Genomic DNA, 23,846 nt, shown 5'->3' with positions numbered 1-23,846 from the left:
TACATGCACAGATTAGTGCTCTGTTTGTTTACTACCTCCTTGCCCCTATTCTTCTACCTCAATCGCCAAACTTGAAGATGGTTTGCATCATTTACATTGTACTAAAGTTGGGAAAAGCGGGGTAGAACTGGGGATTTGGGTTGTTATTATAAGTGCCCAACAACTTTGACAACAAGCATTGATTCAATGATCGTTCTCATTCATTCACACCCTTTTTTTTAAATTTTTATTTAGTGGTTGGTTTGTACTAGCCATTGAAGAATCTATAAAGGTAGGTAGTGTTGAAAAATTCATTGAAGAATCTTTCAGCCCACATCTACAAGTATCTAATATATATATGTTACCTATCTATGGAGATCTGCATGGACAAATACTATAAATATTAAATAAAAGGAAGGTTTCCACACAATAATTGTTCAAATTCCACTTCAGTCGTATACAACAAAAAAAAAATAAAAAGAAAAAAAAGGCACATCAGTTTTCTGTCATTCTTGTACTGAAAAAGAAAATAGAAAATAGCATGTACAGTAAAGGGTATTGGGCTAATACTCAGTTCCATGAAAAGCCAGAATTCAGAATGATAAAATGCCTCAACTGGAGCAGGAAATGGTTGCATTATAGCCGAGAGAGAGAGAGAGAGAGAGAGGGAACCAGGCATTTCTAGTGATTTTTGTGCCAATGAAATATCAACAGTTCCATTTTTGTTCTGACTTGGTACCATGACAATTTACAAAAAATCTGGGGTCATTGGGTCCCTCATCTATAATTGCAATGTGCAGGAGAGTTGAATAAGTGTTTGAAAATGAAAGCAACAATTGAAAGAACAAGGAGACAGATGCAATATCAAATGCTTTAGCTACCAATAAAAACGGATGTGGCTCATTCATTCAAAAAACTGTTTATGAAGTCTGAAGTGAAGTAGAACCAAAAAAAAACAGAACACCAGAGCAACATAGACATAGGATACTTCATTAAACACACACAGATAAATTGACCCCTCCCCAACCACATTTTGCAAAAAAGTAAAGAGAAAACATCCCTGCTGCCTTTAGACCTCACAACATAGACTTCCCCACTATGCAGGTAGGCCTTCACTACAGAACTCAAAACATTTCTGCAAAACAAGGTGGAAGTTCTTTTAAGATTTAACAGTTGCATAGACAATATCAAGTACACCATTCAAGTTAAGATACGTTTAATAAATTAGTAGAGAACTTTGGTTACCATTATGGGCTGTTCTTGTAGTGAAGATGTGAAAATGGTGAAGAGGATGGAATGGAAATTGAGAGCCTAGTTGTTGAAATTGATGATTTATCATCCAAGTCAAGCCATGAGTTCTTATTCTTGTGTGGCCACTCATCAAAGAAATGATGCACAGTCTTTTGGGGCTCTTCTTGCTCTTCTCTCTCCAATTTTAAGGCCATTTGACTATCCAGAAGATAACTATGCTGATCTTGCTTTTGATGATCAGTGAGACTGCTTTGAAGCTGCAAGGAAGAGTAGTCATTCCTCTGTTTTGAAGAGAAAGAAGAGGTCATAGTCAAGGGTGTGAGTTGCCAAGAATCATCCAGGGATGATGATCCAGAGAAGCTCCTAATAGTCCCAGAAGGTTCTGAGAAGAAAGCATGCTCATCAACATCCTCCTTCAGCCCATAAATATACCTGTTTCTACTTTTCAACACCAAAGAAGACAAAAGCCCAAATCAAACCAAATCCATTAATAGAAAACAAAAAGAAAAAAAGACTAGATAAAGTCACTGGAATTCCAAAAGATTAAAAACCTGTAATCTGTGCTAGTGAGGGAATAGGAACCAGAGTCTAAACCCAAGTGGGTAGAGCTGTCTTGTGGTGACAGACTAATTCCAGGAGGCCTAGAACTTGATGTGTTGGAACATAGATAGGCATGACTGAGATGGTTATTGTAGCTAGGATAGTTGTGTCTATTTTCAGAGGAAAGTGAGGAAATTGAAGTGAGGGTAGAGGGTGTTTTGTTGATTGATGACAGGATTGGTTTTGTTGTTGAGAGTGTTGGGGTAACTTCCACAGGCTTTCTTGAACGGTTCTTGCCTCTATGCATATGTCTCTCACAGTATTTTGAGTCTGGATATGCTTCTTTTGAGCATCTCCATTTCTTCCCATCTGTTCTCCTACACCTTCCTGGCTCTGGATCAACTTTTCTCCCCAAACCCATTTGAAAACAGCTCCACCCAACTACACCAAAAACCCATAGTTACCAAAAAAAGTCCCAAGAAAAAAAAAAAAAACTAACATTAACTTACTATGAGGGGATTGGTGAGAAAAAAGCTTTGAAGGCAGTGATGAGTCCAAGCAGTTTCTTTTGATGGTAAACAAAAGATCAGGAGGAATAGGGATGCCTGAAACCATGTACTTGTAAATTAAAGCCTGGTGTTCAAGCTCTTGCCATTGAGAGGCAGTGAAGGGAAACCCATTTCTTGCACTACTCATCATTCAAAGAAACACAAATGGAGGAAGAACCAAGGCTGCTGCTTGTGGATAATTAATATCAAAGAGCAGAGTAGGTATATTTATTCCAGGGACCATTGGCTTGCAGAATCTTCTGTACATGGATAAAACTATTGGTTCTGATTATAGTGCTGCTATTATGACTGCTGCCACCCCCTCTCTGTTGCTTCTGGGCCTGCATCTCTTGTCTCTGACAACACTACGGAAACCCATAAACTAAAGGCAAGTGTGGGGATTAAAAAGGACTGTAAAAAGGGCAAAAAAACCATTGTTTTGATTTAATAAAAGATTTTGGGTTTCAACTCTGGAGGTCATGCCTGTAAGCCTGGCCTCCTGAGTAGAGATGGGTGTTTCGTACGGTTCTTTTACTGCTACTAAACTCTTTTACTTTTTATGTTCCATTACCTCACACCCAGGAGCGCAGTACCTACCACCACTTACTAGTTACTATATGACCTTTTTTTCAATTTGGGAAATTGAGAAGAGAGATTTCAGGTCTGGTTCAGTGGCTGGTTCCTTTTGGGTTCTCATAAAACTGTAATCTGTAACCATCCACCTCTCTGGCTCTGTCTGTGTGTGTGGGGTTGGTGTGATACTCTCCAATAACCCTTTAAAAACACATTAAAATAGAATATATTTAATAAAAAATGAGGTGTAAATAATGTTCATCAATTATATGATGAAATATGTGTCGGTTTGAATTGTCTACTTTTAACCAGGCTTGTTTACCAAACACTGTCCAATTAAAACTATTGACATACTTTCTGGTACATTACCTAAAAATCACAGAATCTTCCTGCTCCTGACTTTTGGCAAGGTAGTAGCACATCCATGCATGCTATTAACTATTAAATAATAATAATAATAATAAACTGGAACTGTTTAAAACCCTAATTCAGCCTGTATGCTCTTTGGATTAAAAAACCCTACTTCAGCCAGTGTGCTCTTTGGATTAATTAGAACCCCATGAAAACCAGTCAAGGTCTGAACCAGGTGAAAGAAGGGTACTTTTCACTTGAATAGAGAGAGAGAGCCTGTGTTGGTCTTTGCAATGAACTCTCTGGAGCCATTCTTACATTGCAAGTATGGAAGGTGGTGCCGTACAAATAGTGCACCGTTCCTTATCCCTGGCTGGCAGGGCTCAGACACATGCACACCACCTTTTTGGTACAAAACCCCACTTGCACAGAACATCATCTCATCTCAGTTGCAAGTTTTGATTAAATCTCTTCTAAGGTCTGCTTCTTTACACAGTATTATACTTCACTACCTTCCAAAGAACAAAAAGTATTTATCTTTTGACTCGGCATCACTGAGATTCACCATCATTGACAGTAATCTAGCAGTAACTCTAAGATTCCTCATCTTTGTACCAAAATGTGGTGAACTCAGCATCAGAAGTTCATGCTCGTGCCTTGATTTCAAAACTGAAAGAATTTGAAAACTTGTCAATCAAACATGACCCCAAGAAATTATTTCAGATACCATAATAAGAGACAACATCATAGCTGCGATATCCAAACCCTAGTCAAATTTGTACAAGCAATGGAGACAGCCTAGACTGGTGTAATCACAGCTATGATAGTTCAAAGAATAACAAGTGCTGAGCACCCAAGCAAGGCCAACAGTTTCATGTTAAGTGCAGATTGTCACTGCACAAAGCAATGAAGCCTAGAGGGTCACTCAGCATATTTTGCTTCCAAATATTCTGGGAACACCAAGAGAAACTTGTCGGGTATGTGTATGGCTACTTCTGTAGGTTCCTGCAATCACTGCTTAATTGCTTATAACATGAAGAGGTAACAGCAATCTAAATCAATAACCTGGCTTCCACTTTAAACATCAAAATTTATGCCGAACTTCTAAATATAAAAACTTTCATATTCTCTTGCAGGCCATTGCGAAATGCTTATGCTTTTCGACGAAGATGAGAAAAGTTCAATACCAAATCCATTGCAACGCTCTCACGGGTGTGCAAGGCGGCGATGCATGCACTTTACCTGTAACGAAATATGGCTAAGTTATTACTTATTACTTTATTAGGAACCACTAGATATATTACTCATATCCTGATGTGAAAAAAATGGGCAAGGGAAGGAAACAGAGGAACCGACTATATCATGGCATTTAAAAAAAGATGATTAACATGAAGTACATGATTATACATTGCTGAATGCCTGTTCAAGACACGACAAGATATACAGTTACAAGCCAACCTTGCGCAACCGCGCTACTCCTTTTGGAAAAATGATAGAACAAGATCTGTATGTACAGAGAAGAGCTGCGTGTCCAGAAAAAGCTGGTTGTCATGACAAAGAATTTGTATCAGTATGCTTTCTGCGTAAATATGATAATTCAAAAAGCAATATAAGTATTGAAGAGTGATTAACAGTCTGGATCCATAAATTTGAAGAAACAAATGGTGATTCTCAAAACAGATTTGTGCCAATGAAACTCCAGTGGGAAATTCATTTTGAGGAAACACCGGCAATAGTGTAACAGATATATGTTGCATGTCTAACAGAGATATATGTAAACTATGTAGTGCCGAAATAATAAAATATGCTAAGAATACATCCAGAATTACACAAGAAAATAGCATCATGCCCTAAAAAATACCTTCATAAATGGTCGATCACGACTAGGAAACGAGTCTATAAAACTCTCCTTCAAAAGCAAGGATACCTACACAGTAAGGTATTAAAATTCAGGTACTTAATCATCTCATAGTCTTATTGATCAGAATCAATGAACCATGGTTACAAAATAGATGTTGAAAAAGATCACCATGCAAGCAGAAAAGTAAAAAATTCTTTCTATCATGGAGAACAGACCTTGTCGTTATTTGACTGGACATTTGTGATGGTGTGGGACCGCAAGTTAGAGCAAAGAGAATCCAAATAAGACCTTAACACTGCTAGGAAGCCTTTGGCTGCCTCAATCTGCACATAATGATCTTTTGAAGATAAAGGTTTGAAAAATTCATGCGACGTTATTGTTGGAAAAAATGCAACCTATATGTGCAACTATCAAACAAAATTTTAAGAAAGAGTAAAAGAAATGGTGAATGTAAGGTAACAATTAGTAAAGCCCATGAAAGAACAAAACAGGAAAGGATACGTAATAACAAAAAGGGGAGATTATGAGTTGAACAACATACCTGCACATCTGTGCATTCATACACTGGCCTTTTCCTTCCAAGGTAACTTTCTCCAACAAGCTTAGCATGATAAGGACTTAGGGATGCAAATAGCTGCTTCTGCCGAGGCAAATGTGGCAACGTTGGTGACTTTACCTAAGACATCATGTGGGTGGAGGAAATCAAGATACTTGACTTTATAATTAATTTATGCCGACACGTAGAATAACAAGTCATAGCTTGATGCTTTATTCTAGAAAAGACAGCACAGTATTTTGCACACTGTCTCTGTCAACCTGTGAATGCTCACCCATCCGTAAAAAATTGTTCAGCCAAGACAAAATAATATTGTAGCAAAACTTAGCACTCTGTTGGATAATAGACATTCTAATCTAAATTCAGTCACCAACGGAGACGGAGAAACTGAATTGCAGAATGAAGTGAGAACCTGGTTCTTGTTGGCATCAATCACAATAGCGCTGGTCAACTTTGACTGCACTTCACTGGTTTTGTTCTTGACACCAACCTGCAAATGAGTTGTTACTTTTAGTGACCAAAGCAATGTCAATAACAAAACCAGCTAGAAAAAGGAGCAAAATGACAGGAGGAAGAATTCAAATAATAATTTAAACTTCTAGACCAGAACATTTTAGAAATTATTAAAATAAAGTGGGAACTCTGGTACAAAGGGATGAATTGTGCCTGAAGTCTTGCATACAATTACTCTCGGTGCTTTTGCTTATATGATACATTCGTCATTTAAACCACAAAAAAAGAGACACAAGCTTGAACAATCCTAAGCATGTTTCGGAAAGCAGCACAGCACACAAAAAAGCCCAACAGGTATTCAGATACCTTTCTTATAATGCAAAATAAGCTGAGAACTGAACACTCACTATGTAAGGAACAGGTGCATCCAGAAAATCCAGCATGTCATCAGGTAAAACCTGAAAGTATAAGCACATAATTAATGACAATGCAACAATTAAGTAAACAAGCAAAATAAAAAATGCATACTTTGTCTATTCACTTTACAGATTTCAGTAGTCAAAAGAATCCATACCGGCATTAACAGGCTTTGCCATTGGTAGGGACGAAGAAGTGGAACAAGCGATAATACTGAAGCAGATAAGATACCCTGCACATCAAGTAATTTAACAAATAATACAACTATAACGAGGATTTAATTTTATTCATCAAAGAATATAAAGCATAAGCAAAACTAAAAATTTACACAATTAAGTAGAACTACAGAGGTCTGAACAGCAAGGCATCGGTGGTGAAAACTATTATTATTCATCAAAGACTTTATGGCACAACAATTACACCGTCCTTGAAAATAGGATTCAATATGCATGGAATAATGCCAACTGCTACCACCCACATCAACTATACGACTCGTACCAGGGACTGATTAGGACAAAAAGCTACCTGGAGAAGATGTGCCATTGACATGAATGTGGTGTGGGCTCTAAAAAATTCCAACACATCTCAGACAACTTATACTTCAAATAAAAACTACATGTAGCAGACTGCATAAGACTACCAAATTAAATGTGAGCAACATACCAAATTAGAACAAACAATAACAGTCTGCTTCTCCAGCAGAGCTCCGGCTAATAATGTCAGCACCTGTATGGAACAATTACAGATTAAAGTTGAGATTTCTAGCAATCCTTACAGAAAAGCTATACAGTGCAATGCTATGAACATCTGGAGACATCAATTCTTGTCAATAAATTAGGGGAATGTGACAGCTAAAATATAGCACAACGCTGATGGCAAAACCAGGGAATAAACTTACATGCTCAAGACGCAAGGAGCCACAAATGCAAGCAACAGCCCACGTTGATAATGCAGTCGCTTCCTCCTCTGACAAGAGTGCACTGTGTGCCTGATACATGCAACAGCAATGAGGTGCATATGGCCAACTAAGTCTAAGAAGAGAAATATAAAAAAGCTACAAGAAGTGGGAATACCATGCATGGAAAGTAAAGAAAAATTTTAGCACAAATGTTCGAAAAAGTTGTTAACATCAGTTAAATGAGATCCTTCAAAGCCACATCGCATTACCTCGGCAAATTCCAGACTCGTATTGCATGACCTCAAATCAATGGTTGAGCCAGCACTATGCAAAACTATTTCATCGGGCCTTTGATATTCTAGGGGATGGAGATGCTCCAAAGGATGAAACCTGAGTGTTGAACTCTGAGCAGGGCAATGTAAGCGGTAATATTCACATAGTATCTGTAATGATCCATGCCCGTGTACCTGGAAAATGAGGCAAAATAAAATGAGTGCGCTTGTGTACATATGATGGATTTATTTTCTTGTACATAATTGGACATTGGTGGCAATCTCTTGGTCTCTTTATACGTTATAAATTCGGAAAAAAGAAGGTATGTATCCAGACCTTGGCCCATTCCAGAATATCAACGTGATCACTAGGATCCTCCTGACCAGAGAATGATGCTTCCTCTGTCTCTGTATCATCAATGTCACTTCTAAAATTTCTGTCTTCACTGGGAGAACCCTGAAAACTGAAAGACAAAAAGAACACATTTTACAGCATCTTCTGCATGGCTGGAGGTTTTGAAGAAGGAAAGTCACCAAATATCATAAGATATATCCAATGTTGTATCTAACATTAAAAATTAGAACTGGCGAGAACCAAAAGGAACCGCTGAGAGGTACCACAACCAGCAGAAAAACAATTTAGCTATCCAGATCAAAATCAGAACTGAAGTTTCCGTTTGTTTTTTTCCCCTTTCAGTGAATGAGGTCAAAGGTTTTGAACTATCAAGAAAAGAGATATTGAATACTTATGTATCCGAACAAGATTATGCACCGGAAGGGAAGTTTAAATCTTTAACTGAATTCTAAAACCTTTTCAAAAATATCCATTTTCCCGAAAAAAGAAATTTGTGTTGATGGAAGCAAAATGATGGAACATAATAAAATTTTAGTCTAAAAGGCAACACATACCCCACCATCAAAATCACATCTTGACATGTTAATGATGTTATCAGGAGCAGGAAAAGGGAATTAACAAGACGATATGAAGATGCAATTACAGTAGGGGAATTATATCTTCCATACAAAAATCGAGTAAATCATCAGTTTTTCCTTTTATTTTTGTTTTGTGGACAGACTACGTTACTCCACTAACATGTTAAAATATCCATTAACAGCGCGTAAGGGAGTCCATTAAAAATGTCCATATCCTTCTCTGTCTCGTGTAGCACTTCCATACTGGCAGGGGAGAAACCTCCTTATGATGAGGGGGTCAGCTGACCCCCCTAAAAAAAATTAATAACCCTAACTATAAAGTAATTTATATAAAAGATCCCCTTGAATTTTCAATTTAGACCCCCCTTGTTGTAAAAAATCATGCTCATGGTTGAAACAAGAAGACATGTGACAATTATCACTTATCATATTTTATAAATTTTTTTATTTTTAGTGTTATTTTTTGCTCTTTTGAAGGTATAATTAATAGATAACCCAAACAAAATTCCAGGGCCGCTACCCTCGAACCCCCGCTTAGGTTTGCCAACCTTGACATAAAATCTTTTGTCTACCCTTGCGACCCCCACCCCAGCACCCCCCCCCCCTATTATGTCCTGACTTCACCACTGCATACTGGTAATGGTGTAGTATGCCAGAATGAAAATATGAAATATCCTTCTTTGTCTCGTGAACAGTATTTTAATTTTTCCAAATTGAAAAACATAAATGTTGTAGCGAGTTAGAGCGCATGATGGATGAGAGTTGAAAAATAATAATAACGAAACAGAGAACTTTGAAATACCTGTACGATGAATCTGAACTTTCATACTGGTAATAGCGCAGGAGTGGAAGAACAGCACTCGGTAGTTGTCTTTCTATTGCCTGCTTGTTCATAGTAAAATCATCAACATTGGCATCACTCTCTTCAAGGTTTGTACTCCCAGATTCTCTTTTGGCTACAAACATCTCAGGTGGAGGATCAACTTGAACAACATCATCGTTCACACCTGTATCTAAAACATGAAAGTCTCTTTTGTGCAACTGATTCCCTGCATCATTCCCATCATCAGTAATGCTTCCTGGTCTAGGATCTCCCAAACTTGATTGGGACATTTCTGCCCCTTCATTTGGCACCTCCTCTCCAGCTCTATGATTCAGTAATGTATCACTCAAATTTTCTACACAAGTTTCATCCTTACTAAAGCCCTCTGAGGACTGCAAATCTAAATCACAAAAACCCTTTTTCAACCGGTCCAACCTTTCTTCAGTAAAGATACTGCAAGAAAAAAAATGAAACATAAAAAATGAGCCACGCTACTACATAAACACATACTGTTCATGTAAAATATGAAAAATTTTCAATTAGGATAATATTAAGACCTCCTGCAGCAAATGGCTACCGACACAAAAGGTTATTGACATGAAGGAAATGGCAGAAATGTGACTTTAATAAGATTGACTGGAGAAAGAGAATCCACATGGTGCACTTTAGTCTTTAACTAGTTTTAACCAAGGATTCATGCAGCCAGCTCAAAGAATTCGGTATCAAGGCTTTGATAATGATTTATGATCATCCTCGAATCCATTAGGTCGTGCAACTTATAATAAAAAATCCCAAAACCCACAAATTTGAGATAGACCATCGAGCAAGCAATGGAATAATAGAGAAGTAAAGGAGAAATTGTGTAATTACATACTATTATGCACCTATACACTTGATTCATACCCGAAAAAGAAAACCATCTGTACTTTCGATTAGTCTATTTCGAGCTTTCGATTACCAGTTGGATCTAGAACCAGGAAAACTTATTACCTCAAACTATTTTGTTCTCATGATGATCACATGGTGAGGTACATGGGAGTTTAGGGTTTACGGTTTAGGGAATAAAAAGGCTTATGGTGCATCAGTTCATACCATCTGGCCACTTAACATCCTGGAACTTCCAATCTCATTACCATTTCAACAGCTCTCAAACCAAAATAGATCCTAATTGCTCTTCATTAATTATGTTCTAACTCGGATTAAAAACAAAAATATTTAAGGGTCATGAAATTATGAAAAAACTTGGCATTTGGTAACTGGTTAAACATGCAGCACAAGATTGCATTCACATACACACGCAGATCAGTTAAAAAGTCTAGTTAGAACAAATTTTTTGAAATGCCCAGCATTTTAAACTCTGGATTCCCACACAGTTGTGTAGCTTCAATCCCTCCAGCATCATATAAGGTAAATTTATCCCCTTCTCTTTTCTTAATGAAAAAAATATGACCCTCTTTTACACATTTTCAAAAGCATCACAACCATCAGTTTTTGAGACACTAGCATCAATTCATGATACATGAAATTACTAGAAGACATTGCTGAACAAAATCAATAAAGCATTGAAGTATAGTTAATTTCGGTAGATTACTTGCTGCACGACATGGCCCCAATTTTAAGATTCCCCCTTTTTCTGAAGGAAGGGGAGCAAGGTGTCGAAGGGGCTTAACATATGTATATAAGCTAGTATAGACATGCATGTAAATGTAAGACATACCTATTCAACACACCAAAATGCAATTCAAAAAATGGAAGCCTTGAAAGGATGCAGTAACATCTCCGTGTGGTTAGTACGTAACGGCTAAAAGATGAGACAGAAGATTGTCTATCTAGAATCAAAGAGAGCAATCCAGAGGGTTTTTGCACGACCTCGTCAACCAACACACAACATCCATACAGGGTAGAATCATCAGCAACCTAGAAAAAAAATCATGCAAGCATCAGGTAGTGAAGAAAAAGATCAAGAAAAAAGGTAAACAATGGTTCGAAATAGCTATGTAAACAAAAGGAAACTATAACTGTTAAACATGCAAATTCTAATTGAAAATTCGAAGAATATGATAAACATAACATAGAAATTCTAAAATTCTGCAATCAGCCAATTCGAAATAAGCAATGGAAAATAGAAATATAAAATAGCTTTAATTCAGTCAACTTGATTATCTGAAAGTGAAGTATCAAATGATCACATGCAAAAATTAGTTAGACCAGGATGAACCAAAAACTGAAAGCCAAAGAATAAAAATCTGAAAAATGATCAGAATAGAAATAGAAGAAACAGTATTGTATGCAAAAACTCCAGAACTTTTACAAATCCAGGCCAAGTAAACTTGTTTAAAGGGACTACTGGCAAACAAGCAGGGCCAACATCGCAGTTCCATAATGTTGGAGAAGCTATAGTTAGACTTGTCAAAATTATGGATGACAAACAACCACACTTAAAGAAGAAATGAAGGAATATAGTATCACAGAAAAGACTACCTGTAACCGGAATACAAATGAGAGGTCATTTTGTTTAAGGTGTTCCTGTAAAGTACATATAGTAACAACTGCTATCAGAATATTATATGAGATATTAATTTGGAATTCTGCATCAGAAAGCAATTAGTGTCTCCATAAAAAATAATAACAATAAACCAGTCATCAATTTTGAAAACAGCTATACTGATACATAAAAAGTGAACCCACCTGGTTTTGTCATAGTTACAAGGTCGAGTATATAAAATCTTGTTGGATCCAAAATGCTACACATTTATATATATCTCCTTCATTATAATCCTCAATCAGGCAGAGAGAACGAGAGAATCTGTACAAGTTCTATGTACTCAAAGGTTTACTGTTAAACAGCTTTTTCCTCAAATGTTGGTCTAGGAACTCAGGATTGAGTAAAGCCATAATCAAGTCCTCAAGTAATATAAACTAACATGGAAGACTCTTCAATGAGTTTCACCAATTCCTCCTCTTGTTGCTCACCCTTAATCACTCATTACGTATACCCTTCCATTATGTACACACATCTTTGTGATGACACATGTACGGGAGAATTTTAACTACTAATAACCTTAATATGTTGAGCTAACAAATTTAAAAGGGTGTATCTAGCATATCAATGAGTGGAAAAATGTTTCCATTTTGTATCAGGATAGATATAAAGAAATTAGGTAAAACCTTAATCCTATAAATGTGTAGCACAATACATGTAGTCAAATTGGGTCTACAGGATGTGTTTATTGAGTGCGCTATGCAGCATATAACAATCTTAAGTGAGAACCTTTCAACTTTTTCTCATTAACATCCATGATTTATTGATTTCCATGTGAGAAAATTCAAAATTGACAGATTACTGAGAAGGTAAGAGAAATTAATACCTATTAGCTATAATAAAAGTCACATGTGATATTGCCACAGGCATACCTGACCAAGAAGAATTTCATTCAACTCACTCATGGAAGGAGTCCTCTCAACAGCATGAACCTGAAATAAAAAAGTACCAAGTTTCATAGGTCCCAAAGACGGATAGTAATGGAAATGGAGCACAATACAAAATCACAACAGCTCAACAAGCCGGACGATATAAAAAGACAAGCACTAGAAGAAGAAAAGGACAGAAAGTCAATGAAAAATATCAAACCTCAAGGCCACCAGGGAAGCAAAATGACAGAAGATCTTTGTGCTTAATCGGCAGCTGCTTTTCTGGAGGGTAGACAAATAAGATCTGAAAGTGGACAAAAGATTATTAAAGTCCAAGCACAAAATAATCTTCGATATATATATATAAGCAAATTGATACTTAAGAAAATCCAACCTGAGGTTCAAGATTAGGTTCTACACGAACTTGATTCTGGTAACTAAGTGTACTTCGCAACTTTCCAGAACCTTCAGACTTTCTGTCAATATATTGCCTTTGGAGTGCCTTCATATCACAGTCAGGGTGAAGTCCAACAACAACCATGCTCTCGAAAAGCCTTGATGGCTCCTTTAAAGACCTGTGATCCTGCACAGTTACATAAATGAGAATGTTGTGGAAACTAAATGAATTTCTTTTATTTGGGAAGAAAAGAAATAGATAATGTAAAGGCACCAAGTGGATTCACCCATATGCATCATCTACAAGACATAATTCTAAGGACAAACTTTCAACCCCATTAAAATTAAGGCTATACCAACTATGTAAACTATTAGCCTATTTATCCCTTATCAATACAAAATGTGTTTCTTTTCCCTTACAGAACCTTTCATAACATTCTCTTTTCCAAGCTTGGCTAGTCACACTTCACTTAACCATGAGCTACCTAAACGTAAAGCAAGATTCTTCTTGTTTCACCGGGGAGGAGGCAATCCCTATGTTCCCTTATCAATATAAAATGTGTTTCTTTTCCCTTACAGAACCTTTCATAACATTCTCTTGAAAATGCTACCATGCATACCTTATATTAGGTCTATTCCACCAACATCTTGTTTTCACTATACATTGCTTCTCTTTCAAAAGAAAAAACTCTTCTATTTTCCCTCCACATCAACCAAAGAATTGCAAGGGAGATTAGTTGTAGACCTCTTTCCTATACGTACAAGAGTGTACCCCTTTTTCAGTAAACCATAGTAATTGCCCAAACAAAACAAGTAGTATGACCAAAAAGGGATCCATTCAGATAACGTAGCATACCAAGTATTGCAACTGAAACTTTGCCCACTGTCTCTTTTGGCTGGTAAGGACTTCTGGATTGTAAGTGCCACTTTTCACTTCAGGTGGAGTTGAGAAACCTTTCAGCAGTTTTGAAAATTGGTGCTGCAATTTCTGAAGTTGGCTCCCCCCATGATCATCTTTAGATGAATACACAACAGATGGTCGTGGAGAACGAGCACTGGTGGCAGCAGTAGCCGCAGCAGCAACAGCTTTTGCTACATCCTCTGTTGTTTGCATAAAAAATGCAGCACTCCATCCAGGGCTACCAGTGTCTTCGTTCTGAGCCATGCGGACAATGCTATTATCTACAAGGGCAAACAAATCATTTTCTACAGAACATGAAAAGGATCCAATCTTCTAATAATACTTTCTTAACACAGAGGGAAACAAAAATTACAAAAGGGAACAATCAAACTTATGCTCATATATTATACTTATGTCATATGATAAAAATAAAAATAAAAATAAAAACAAAAACAAAAACAACAGATTTTTCACCCATGGCCGTATAACCAGCAGCAAGTTCAACAAAAAGTCTCAGGTAGCAGGTGAGATGTTGATCTTTCTTTGTTAGCACTTAACCAATCACCAGTTGATAAAGAAACTAAAGAACTAAGTGAAAAGCAAAGCCTCATAGACAATAAATTATATCTTAGTCGCTAGAGTCATTAAGCAACTTTCCTTGCACCAAACCTTGCCAGTTACAGAAAGTTCAGAATAAACAAACAGATACTAAAATCAAAACACCAAGAAATCCATCCCCTTAACGAAACTAAAAAAACGTGGATTTACCAACAAAAAAAAACACAAATAAGTTTCATCGAGCTAACAAACTAGCCAAAAATATACAAATCACTTCGAATTGACACGATCAGTAATTCAACCCAAAAAATAAGTCAAACAACAAACATCACAAACCAGTAATTTCACCTTTAAAGAAATAATTTATGAGAGAGAAACAACGAGCTCGAATAGACAAGCTTCAGGTGGCCGCCATAGCATAAGCTCCTCCTCCTCCTCTCTCTCTCTTCTTGGACAATAAAACCCCAAAATTGAAGAGAGAAGATGAAGCGATGAATTGTAATAAATTAATCTGGATAATTAATGAAGGCTCTCTCTCTCTCTCTTTCGTGTGCGTTAGAATACCAAAAACGAACAGAGATGGCCTCGCTTTCCCTGTTTGATTTCTTCCTCGTCGTGTCCGTCGACAGGATTGAATGAGGAGGGGACGATCGGTTTCTTCTTCGTTGTTGTGTTGTGAGACAAATTGGAGGTTTATGTTTGGTAACAGACAAGGCATCCCATCCCATGTATCAACTTGGATTTTCTTTCATCTTTGATTTTTCTCTCTTGCTTTTCCTAAATTCACCAGTTTTTTACTCTCTCTCTTATTGTTATTAATTATTATTGTTGACTTAATTTTCTTTTATAAAAGGCGGCATGTTTTCTACCGTACTCGCCATAACTCGCCAGATAGCGGAGGGGTTTCTGGGGAATTCGCACCATAAGGCTGTGTTTGCGGATAAGGATAAAAATGTCAAATAGGGATGGGAACGTAAAAAAAAAATGAACATTAACAAGTGGTTCAAGGTAATGTTAGCATAATCTAGTCGAACATTAACAAGTGGGAAATTTTTTCAAAGGTCCGATCAATTTGATTAAGGGTCAATAGTTTAATTGTTATTTTTTTAGACAAAAATATTTATTTTTTACATTAATATATTAAAAGTTAATAAAGACAAACGCATGGCATAGTGAAAAAGTTTTAGGGATATAACCGAGAGGTCACAAGTTTAGTTCATAAAAATAGTCTCTTCGCATATTATCATTATTATGTGGGGATGAGATTTACGCACATCATGTCTGTTCCCCCGACCTTGATCATTCACTACGATAGTCTTTACCTTTTACAAACAAACATGTGATTGTGCACATAACATTTGCATACATATTACCATATAAAAAGGTTCATGTAGTTTTAAGAAAAAATGATTTTTTTTTTTTGAAAAGCAATGGTTAAGTGGTTAGATGCTCGTGAAATAGCGAGTAAATAACGCATTGTCTATGAAATGGTGTGTAAATCACATTTGCACAACAAATATATAAAAATTACATTATATGACTTTTGGGATATAATCTTTAAGATTACGATGACGCACCATCTCCTAATCGTTAGGATAGGAGTTTATTCATAAAACACTAATTGGAATATTAGATATGTAAAGCTGGTTATAGATGATGAAGATAGACAAAATTACACTTACTTATATGACAGTATATTATATTGTTATAATTTATTGAATATTAACTCAATATAACTGAAGGGCAATTTAGGCATTTGAGCGAAATCCCCAGTTCCAGTAGAAACGGAATCAAGGATTTCGGATCTCCATTCTGAAAAGGCAAACGTGCCCTTAATAGGTATTGATTTTTTAAAAGGGACCTGGTCAAGATATCCAGTGGCTATATGTCTACATCTTAGTCTCCATTCATATCCACAAGGGAGACTGACTTGATTGTAGATTGACTAAAGTATTTATAAATTTAAATTAAAAATAAACAAAAGCTTATTATTTAAGTATTATTATTATAAAATCAGCAAAAACTACTTGTCCCAATAATTGAAATCCCGGTTGTTGAGGTGTATGAGTGTGATTTAAATGGCCGTGGAGCACACACACATACACTTTTAATCACAACCACAAATACTAGCGAGTTCACCCTCTCCTCAAAAGCTATCATTGGGCTGGATTGGGCTTGGTGAAACATGATTCTTTTGGGCTTCATTTCCCCTCCATAAGGCTTGCTTTATTGGGCTTCTTGACTTGGGCTTGCAACAGCATTCCAATCTACATCAAAGAGGCTGATGTAGATTGCTTGCTTAAATTAGATGATTACATCCCCACCCATGATCCACTCAAGCCATCACAGTTGCAGTCAATTCTAGTCTCTAGACATCAAATTTGACTTTCTGATTGGATAGGGATTTCTCATCGAGCTGGGTGATCGGCCTGTTTGGCAAATGGACTCTAAAACCAGCCCAGCGGCCCAAGCCCATGTGTATGTCGAGCGTCTTTGTCCAATTTCAACGCCCGTCAAAGGGCAGGAAAATCAAACGAGGAGATCGAGACACGCTATTGAAAATTTGAAATAACCACGTGAATACCATGCGTATTTGTGGTATGGACTCAAAATAGATCGGCCAACGACCTTCCCTCGATGAATCATGACCGTACGATGTGCATCAAAAGCAAAATTAAAGTGTATATTTGAAAGGACCCCACCAATCAGATGGCGCCGACTCGCCCTTGATCACCACCAGACGTTTGCCACTATCACATATTAATATCCGATTCTCTGTGTATTATTCCTACTCTGATATTCTTCGACTTTGGTTCGATCGACAGAGATTCCTGTTCAGATCAGTCTGTAAGAAACAGTAATGGCCGATCCAGCAAGTGAAGGGACCGGAACCACCATGTTTTCTCCATACAAGATGAGCAAGTTCAATCTCTCGCACAGGTTCGTCTAGATCCTCTACTCTTTTTTTAGTAAGATAGAATAAGTTGCGTGAAGTGATTTTCTGATCACTTTACCTCTGTAAATGTGATGAATTTACGTTCTGTGTAGAGTGGTTCTGGCGCCGATGACGAGATGCAGAGCTTTGAATGGAATTCCGAATTCAGCGCTGGCGGAGTACTACGCTCAGCGGTCGACTCCCGGCGGATTTCTCATCACTGAAGGCACCATGATCTCCCCTTCTGCCGCCGGGTAATTTTGTAATTCCATTAAAGGCTATTATTCTGGCAAACACTAGCACTGAAACTGAAGTGGTCAGCGGGACCCACCAAGTGGGCAAATGCCATCATAAACTTACAACGACTTGCTTTGACTTCGAAAAGTATTCATATTTCTTATCTACTAATTTTAATGATTTTGGACATAATTATAGCAAATTAATTATGTTTGATCGCCATCTTTTGAAGCACTGGAATTCCTAATTGGGTATGCTTTCTCATATTCATTTGCTAAGATATTCGTGCACTGTTTTGATGTTGCAATGGTGAAAACAGGTTTCCACACGTTCCTGGAATTTTCAGAGAAGAACATGTGGAGGCATGGAAGAAGGTAGTGGATGCTGTTCATGCCAAAGGAGCCATCATATTCTGTCAGCTCTGGCATGTTGGACGTGCATCTCATCAAGGTAAACCTCCAATCCTCTCCTTCAATGGGGAACTTCATATGAATCATATCATAATTTGCAGCAATTTGTTCTCTATCGTGTTGTTTTTTTTGAGAAATGAAATGGTTAGATTGTTGTGGTTGAAGCACTGAACGTTTGCTGTGAAATAATGAATAGTTTATCAACCTGGTGAATGTGCACCGATATCCTCGACATGCAACCCCATCTCGAAAAGGTGGAGAATTCTGATGCCAGATGCAACCCATGCCATTTATCCGAAGCCTCGAGCCTTAGAAACCTCTGAAATACTAGAGGTGGTAGAGGATTACCGTCGGGCAGCAGTGAATTCTATTCGGGCAGGTTAGTTGAGATTAAGGGTATCTAATTCCTTCAACTTCTATTAACATAAGGCCATGATCGTATGTTGGAAAACTATTAAGTTTACTTGACTAATGCATAACTGAAGAGCAATCATGATGCCTCTCTAAGGTAGTAGTTTCTCATGTCCTACCAGAATGGGAATACATCTAGGGACATGATAATGTCTCCTTTTGATGGATAAATATAATACATTCATGTGAAGTGTTATAGAGCAATCATAATGATGATGCCAAATTGCCAGGTATTGCTGTCAAACCAGGGCACCTGTTTTACTACTTTACCGTGTTATCTGCTAAGAAAAAAGAAAGTGAATTGCAAATTCGATGAAAGCATGCATTTTTATCCAAAGTTGGATTGTAGCTAGAGATTTTGTCAAACCCGGACATTTTTTTGATCTGCACATTTGACAGAATCTCTAATCGATCAGAGTAGGGATTGTCGTTAGAATGGATGATCCTTATAATTGATACTGTTATTGGTTGAAATTAGAGCAATAACGCTTGTGATGAATTTTTTAGCATATGCACTACTTTAATGCACAAAAAACAGGGTAATAAAAGTAGTTACTCATTAATTGTTTCATTTCCACATTATCTTTCAGAATTTATGTTCTCAAAGTAGAAACGATTAGTTGTTAAAGTGCCAGATGACTATATGTTTGACAGGATTTGATGGAGTGGAGATCCATGGAGCCCATGGATACCTCATTGACCAGTTCTTAAAGGATGGGATCAATGACCGAAAAGATGAGTATGGTGGATCATACACAAACCGGTGCAGATTCTTAATGCAGGTGGTTCAAGCCATTGCTGGATCCATTGGTGCAGATCGACTTGGTGTCAGAATTTCACCGGCAATTGATCACCTTGATGCCATGGACTCAGATCCACTCAGCTTAGGCCTTGCTGTGATTGAGAGACTTAACATACTCCAGAAAAACCTGGGTTCAAAACTCACATACCTCCATGTGACTCAGCCTCGCTATACAGCTTATGGACAAACAGAATCAGGCAGGCACGGCAGTGAAGAAGAGGAGGCTCAATTTATGAAGACTGTGAGAACAGCTTATCAGGGTACTCTCGTTGTTAGTGGTGGGTTCACCAGGGAGCTTGGAATGCAAGCTGTGGCTCAAGGTGATGCTGATTTGGTATCCTATGGTCGTCTCTTCATCGCAAACCCTGACTTGGTATCGAGATTTAAGGTCCATGCACCATTGAATAGGTATATTAGGAAGACTTTCTACACGCAGGATCCTGTCGTTGGGTACACAGATTACCCCTTTTTGAGCTCAACAAGTGGGCGCCCTGAATCACATTCTCGCCTTTAAATGTGATGGTAATGTATTATTTTTCGTAATGAATAATTATGTAAGTGAATGTCTTGGGTAAGAACTTGAAGACTTCCATTTTTATTAAGGAGATGGCAAGATTTCTGAATACTGATATATTAATATACATGTTATGCATCTGGGAGAAAAGAAGGTGACATGTAAGGAATACGTAATTAGAGTCATCTATCTGAATGATATATATATATATGATTTGAAGCAGTAAACATGGGGTAGACAGGCTGCATGTTGGGGAAGAAGAGACCAAAATTCTGCTTTTCAGGACCAGCTTCGAGATTCTCATTGAACATGGTATGGATAAACCCATCAATGTAAGAACCTCGTATCTTTGGTGTCCCTATAGACTTCAACATGTGTCATGAAGTTCTGATTATACATCGCGGCAGCTGCATATGCATAGTATGGATATACATTGATCATAAGTGGTGAGCCTTGCTGTGATAAAAACTGCAGAACTCCCTTCATTGCATCAGTACTTGTGAATGCAGCAATTGAAGGTGGATAAGAAGGACCCAACTGCGCGGTCGACGACACTGTAGTTGTGATCTTTATGCCATGAAGAGTCAATGAATTCAACTAGGATTGGAGATTCTGCATTACTGTCAAAGTTTCCCCTGCTATGTCATCATTGCCAACAACAATGTAGGAGAAGAGAAACATCATTGATGAAAGGTTGGATATTGGTTGAAAACCTTGACGCTGTGGCAGATTGGGTTGTTGCCATGCCTGGTATGTCATCTTTTGGTCACCAACAGTGACACTGATCTCGGTTCCTTTTAGGGCATTGAGTGCTTCAGGGTGTGGAGCATAGAGTCTAATCTTGCCAATACCATACTTGTTGAATAGATTGATCGTATCGGGCACTGAAGGTAGGTCATTCCCTGACATCTCTAAGTAACACCAATGTTTTGTGCTGCTTCTGTGACTGTGATGCTGCTATGAAGGGCTAATATGGCGGTGAACACAACAAGTGAGACCCAAGAAGAAGCTGCCATTGTACTGTGTTTAATCTTGACTTGTCTGTCAAGTTAACAAGCTTCAACAGGAACAATGAGAAATAAGAACATGGGGGGCTCTATTTATATCACATGAATGATGAAACCCTAATGTACTTGCAGGGCAACGGATTCTTTCAAAAAATTTACCACAGATGATTGATTTTTTGTACCATAATTAGTCAGAGAACTGCATCAATCACGAAGTAAAGATATTCTATTATGGCTAATTTAAGTAATTAAATGGATTCCCAAATCATGAAGAAAAAGAACAATAAGAATTACACTCTCTAGGGCACACAGAAAAGAAGCCCAGAACAATCGTTTTGTTCAAGGAAAAAAGCCCAGATTACTCATTTGGGCTTTATTTGAGCCCATTTTAGCCCTGCTTATTTCTTTTACCCTTAAAAAAAGGCCCATAACACTTGTTTGGGCCTCTGTTGGCAACGGCAAGTTTCGAGTTCGAATTATCACCAGAAAAACAAAAATTTCGTGTCGTCCTTGCATAAATTTTTGCGATAAATTGTTTGGAATTATGTTTGGTTACGAGTGTGGAGAAAACCAACTGGATTGTAGGTTTGTTTCTGACCAAGTTTCGGTTTTGAACTCTCGTTTGGGTATGTAATTGGTGGATGTTGGTATTATAATGCTGTGTGGTGTGGAAGTTATGTTTGTATCAAGTTGCACGGCAGATGTTCGACAAAATGGCTCAACCAACTGAATCATCCATCACTCCTACAGACAAAAGGTATTTTATATATGGCTTTGTCATTTTGAGTTAGTATAAACATTGTTCACACAACATTTTACTTTGCTTTCGTCCTAAGAAGCGAAAATGAAAACTTTCTAGTGAACTGCGAACGGTTTATCCATGTACAGTCAAGTATTGACGTACATGGAGGGTTTGGTATGAAGTTGTTTTCTCTAAGTGAAAATTTTCTCTGAATGAAATGAAGGCCACACTACTCTGAAGTGGGTTTTACTTCATTAGAAGTGAGTTTGAAAGGACTTTTTAGTTTTTACCTTGTAGATGCCATAGAAGATAGGGAATTTCTGAGGTCCACAAATTTTTCATGGTTGACATCTAGAGTAGTTGCAGAGTGAGTCGAATAATTAGCTGTCAAAACGTCGTCTTATGCTCTAATTGTTACCCTTTCCATGTGCTAAGAATGGACCACATTCTGATCTCTCACAAGTTTCTTGGATGCTTGTGTTGGACTATCAGACCAATTGATCATGTTTGAAGTCCATTCATGATTGACTGTGAACTGTGAAGGCAGGATATGCCTTTATATAACTCTATTGCATAATTAGTCACAACAGTTTAATCATTATAATGGAGAAAAAGAGAGGACCGGTTATGCAGAGCATAATGAACCGGTGTCACTATTTCTTATTATCAATCTACTATGTTACGACATGAAGAAAAGAGAGGACAGATTATGCAGAGCATAATGAACCAGTGTCACTGTTTCTCGCTATCAATCTACTATGTTACTAAAATATGACTTCCCTTTTGTTTTGATGTTCTATGCTTTATTCATCTATACCGATATGTGCAGTGTGTTGGATGTCTGAGATGTATCCCTTTTTTTGCTCTTAACCCCCAAAAAAGTTATTAGCACCATCACTAAAGAAACTTTCTTTTGAAAAGACAAAAAACCAGAAGATATATATTTTTTCAACTTCTTACATTTTTCCAAACAAAAAGAGAACTCTTGGCAGTGACTGAAAAAGCTAACAGGAGAAGATCACACACAGACATGATTACAGCTAAGAATCTGTCGTCTTATAACCAAATCTGAAATCACCACACATATCGAATTCTAGATGAGCATATACTCAAAATACCAATCACAGTTCCTCAAAATATTCACCATATCCCATTCTATATAAACACTAACAAATTAAACCCACCAAGCACAACCTTATCACAATCACGGTGAAGATGATTCTCTCAATCTTGTTCATCTTTTCTCTTATTTTCTCCTTCTCCAATGCCGCTGTGCAGGACTTTTGTGTAGGAGACCTTGGTTTACCAGATAGCCCTGCAGGCTACTTATGCAAGAAGCCTGCTGCGGTCACTGTGAATGACTTTGTTTTTTCTGGCTTGGGTGTTGCAGGGAACACCTCAACCCTTATCAAAGCAGCTGTGACACCAGCATTTGCAGCGCAATTCCCCGGGGTAAACGGCCTCGGCATTTCGATGGCTCGTTTAGATTTGGCTCCTGATGGGGTTGTGCCAATGCACACACACCCTGGAGCCTCAGAAGTACTAATTGTCATTCAAGGTTCAATCTGTGCAGGGTTTATTTCCTCCTCAGATAATAAAGTTTACTTTAAGTCACTTAATAAGGGAGACATTATGGTTTTCCCTCAAGGGTTATTGCACTTTCAAATCAATGCAGGGAAGGGTCCAGCACTGGCTTTTGTTAGCTTCAGTAGTCCAGTCCCAGGTCTTCAAATCCTGGACTTTGCTTTGTTCGCGAATGATTTGCCTTCAGAAATTATTGAGAAGGTTACTTTCCTTGATGATGCTCAGGTTAAGAAGCTTAAAGGTGTTCTTGGTGGCACTAATTAAGGTCTCTGGAGCCTCATCTGTGCAAAAAAAAGACATGGTTTCTTATCAGACCCAATTAACTGTTTCCTTTGGTTGTAGTTTTGTATGTCTTTGTTGTGATTGAGAAATCAAGTATGTCAGTGTAAGATTTTTTTTCAGTCAATGTTATTTAATTCTCAATCTGCTAATAAAGAGTTTTCTAGTGTTGTCTTTGGTCTTTGCACTCCAGGTGTTTGTTTA

The 23,846-nt window shown here is 37.6% G+C and overlaps 5 protein-coding genes across 6 annotated transcripts; 2 read left to right on the top strand and 3 right to left on the bottom strand.

Annotated features, from left to right (window-relative positions):
- Positions 1 to 857: 857 nt before the first annotated feature.
- LOC119996721 (growth-regulating factor 1-like) lies at positions 858 to 4,486 on the bottom strand. 2 transcript variants are annotated; one of them, XM_038843460.1, is made up of 5 exons: positions 4,430 to 4,486; positions 2,280 to 3,911; positions 1,782 to 2,211; positions 1,225 to 1,671; positions 858 to 1,114 (listed from the first exon to the last, which is right to left on the bottom strand). In XM_038843460.1, the coding sequence occupies exons 2-4, from the start codon at positions 2,467 to 2,469 to the stop codon at positions 1,227 to 1,229; spliced, it is 1,065 nt and encodes a 354-aa protein (XP_038699388.1). In that variant the 5' UTR covers positions 2,470 to 3,911; positions 4,430 to 4,486; the 3' UTR covers positions 858 to 1,114; positions 1,225 to 1,226. The 2 variants fall into 2 exon arrangements, with proteins under 2 accessions (XP_038699388.1, XP_038699389.1); XM_038843461.1 differs by having other exon boundaries at positions 1,225 to 1,668.
- LOC119996720 lies at positions 3,930 to 15,510 on the bottom strand. Its single transcript, XM_038843459.1, has 20 exons — positions 15,070 to 15,510; positions 14,119 to 14,444; positions 13,261 to 13,449; positions 13,087 to 13,170; positions 12,870 to 12,929; positions 11,937 to 11,981; positions 11,173 to 11,372; positions 9,435 to 9,908; positions 8,037 to 8,163; positions 7,697 to 7,894; positions 7,428 to 7,517; positions 7,193 to 7,255; positions 6,687 to 6,761; positions 6,520 to 6,570; positions 6,072 to 6,149; positions 5,645 to 5,779; positions 5,319 to 5,426; positions 5,104 to 5,169; positions 4,701 to 4,783; positions 3,930 to 4,484 (listed from the first exon to the last, which is right to left on the bottom strand). The coding sequence occupies exons 2-19, from the start codon at positions 14,425 to 14,427 to the stop codon at positions 4,715 to 4,717; spliced, it is 2,421 nt and encodes an 806-aa protein (XP_038699387.1). The 5' UTR covers positions 14,428 to 14,444; positions 15,070 to 15,510; the 3' UTR covers positions 3,930 to 4,484; positions 4,701 to 4,714.
- A 1,945-nt stretch (positions 15,511 to 17,455) lies between these two features.
- LOC119997290 (12-oxophytodienoate reductase 3) lies at positions 17,456 to 20,195 on the top strand. The gene is made up of 5 exons (XM_038844199.1): positions 17,456 to 17,661; positions 17,770 to 17,910; positions 18,213 to 18,343; positions 18,500 to 18,682; positions 19,369 to 20,195. The coding sequence occupies exons 1-5, from the start codon at positions 17,582 to 17,584 to the stop codon at positions 20,028 to 20,030; spliced, it is 1,197 nt and encodes a 398-aa protein (XP_038700127.1). The 5' UTR covers positions 17,456 to 17,581; the 3' UTR covers positions 20,031 to 20,195.
- A 162-nt stretch (positions 20,196 to 20,357) lies between these two features.
- Positions 20,358 to 20,939, bottom strand: LOC119996793 (probable glucan endo-1,3-beta-glucosidase BG4). Its single transcript, XM_038843590.1, has 2 exons — positions 20,652 to 20,939; positions 20,358 to 20,597 (listed from the first exon to the last, which is right to left on the bottom strand). Exons 1-2 carry the CDS (start codon positions 20,937 to 20,939, stop codon positions 20,358 to 20,360), a joined length of 528 nt encoding a protein of 175 aa, XP_038699518.1.
- Positions 20,940 to 22,842: 1,903 nt separating this feature from the next.
- Positions 22,843 to 23,829, top strand: LOC119997291 (auxin-binding protein ABP20-like). The gene has a single exon (XM_038844200.1). It carries the CDS (start codon positions 22,995 to 22,997, stop codon positions 23,625 to 23,627), a length of 633 nt encoding a protein of 210 aa, XP_038700128.1. The 5' UTR covers positions 22,843 to 22,994; the 3' UTR covers positions 23,628 to 23,829.
- The last annotated feature ends 17 nt before the right edge of the window (positions 23,830 to 23,846 follow it).

This window comes from Tripterygium wilfordii, chromosome 4, assembly GCF_013401445.1.
Source record: "Tripterygium wilfordii isolate XIE 37 chromosome 4, ASM1340144v1, whole genome shotgun sequence".
NCBI classification, from domain to species: domain Eukaryota; kingdom Viridiplantae; phylum Streptophyta; class Magnoliopsida; order Celastrales; family Celastraceae; genus Tripterygium; species Tripterygium wilfordii.
This window is presented reverse-complemented; position numbering and strand designations above follow the sequence as displayed.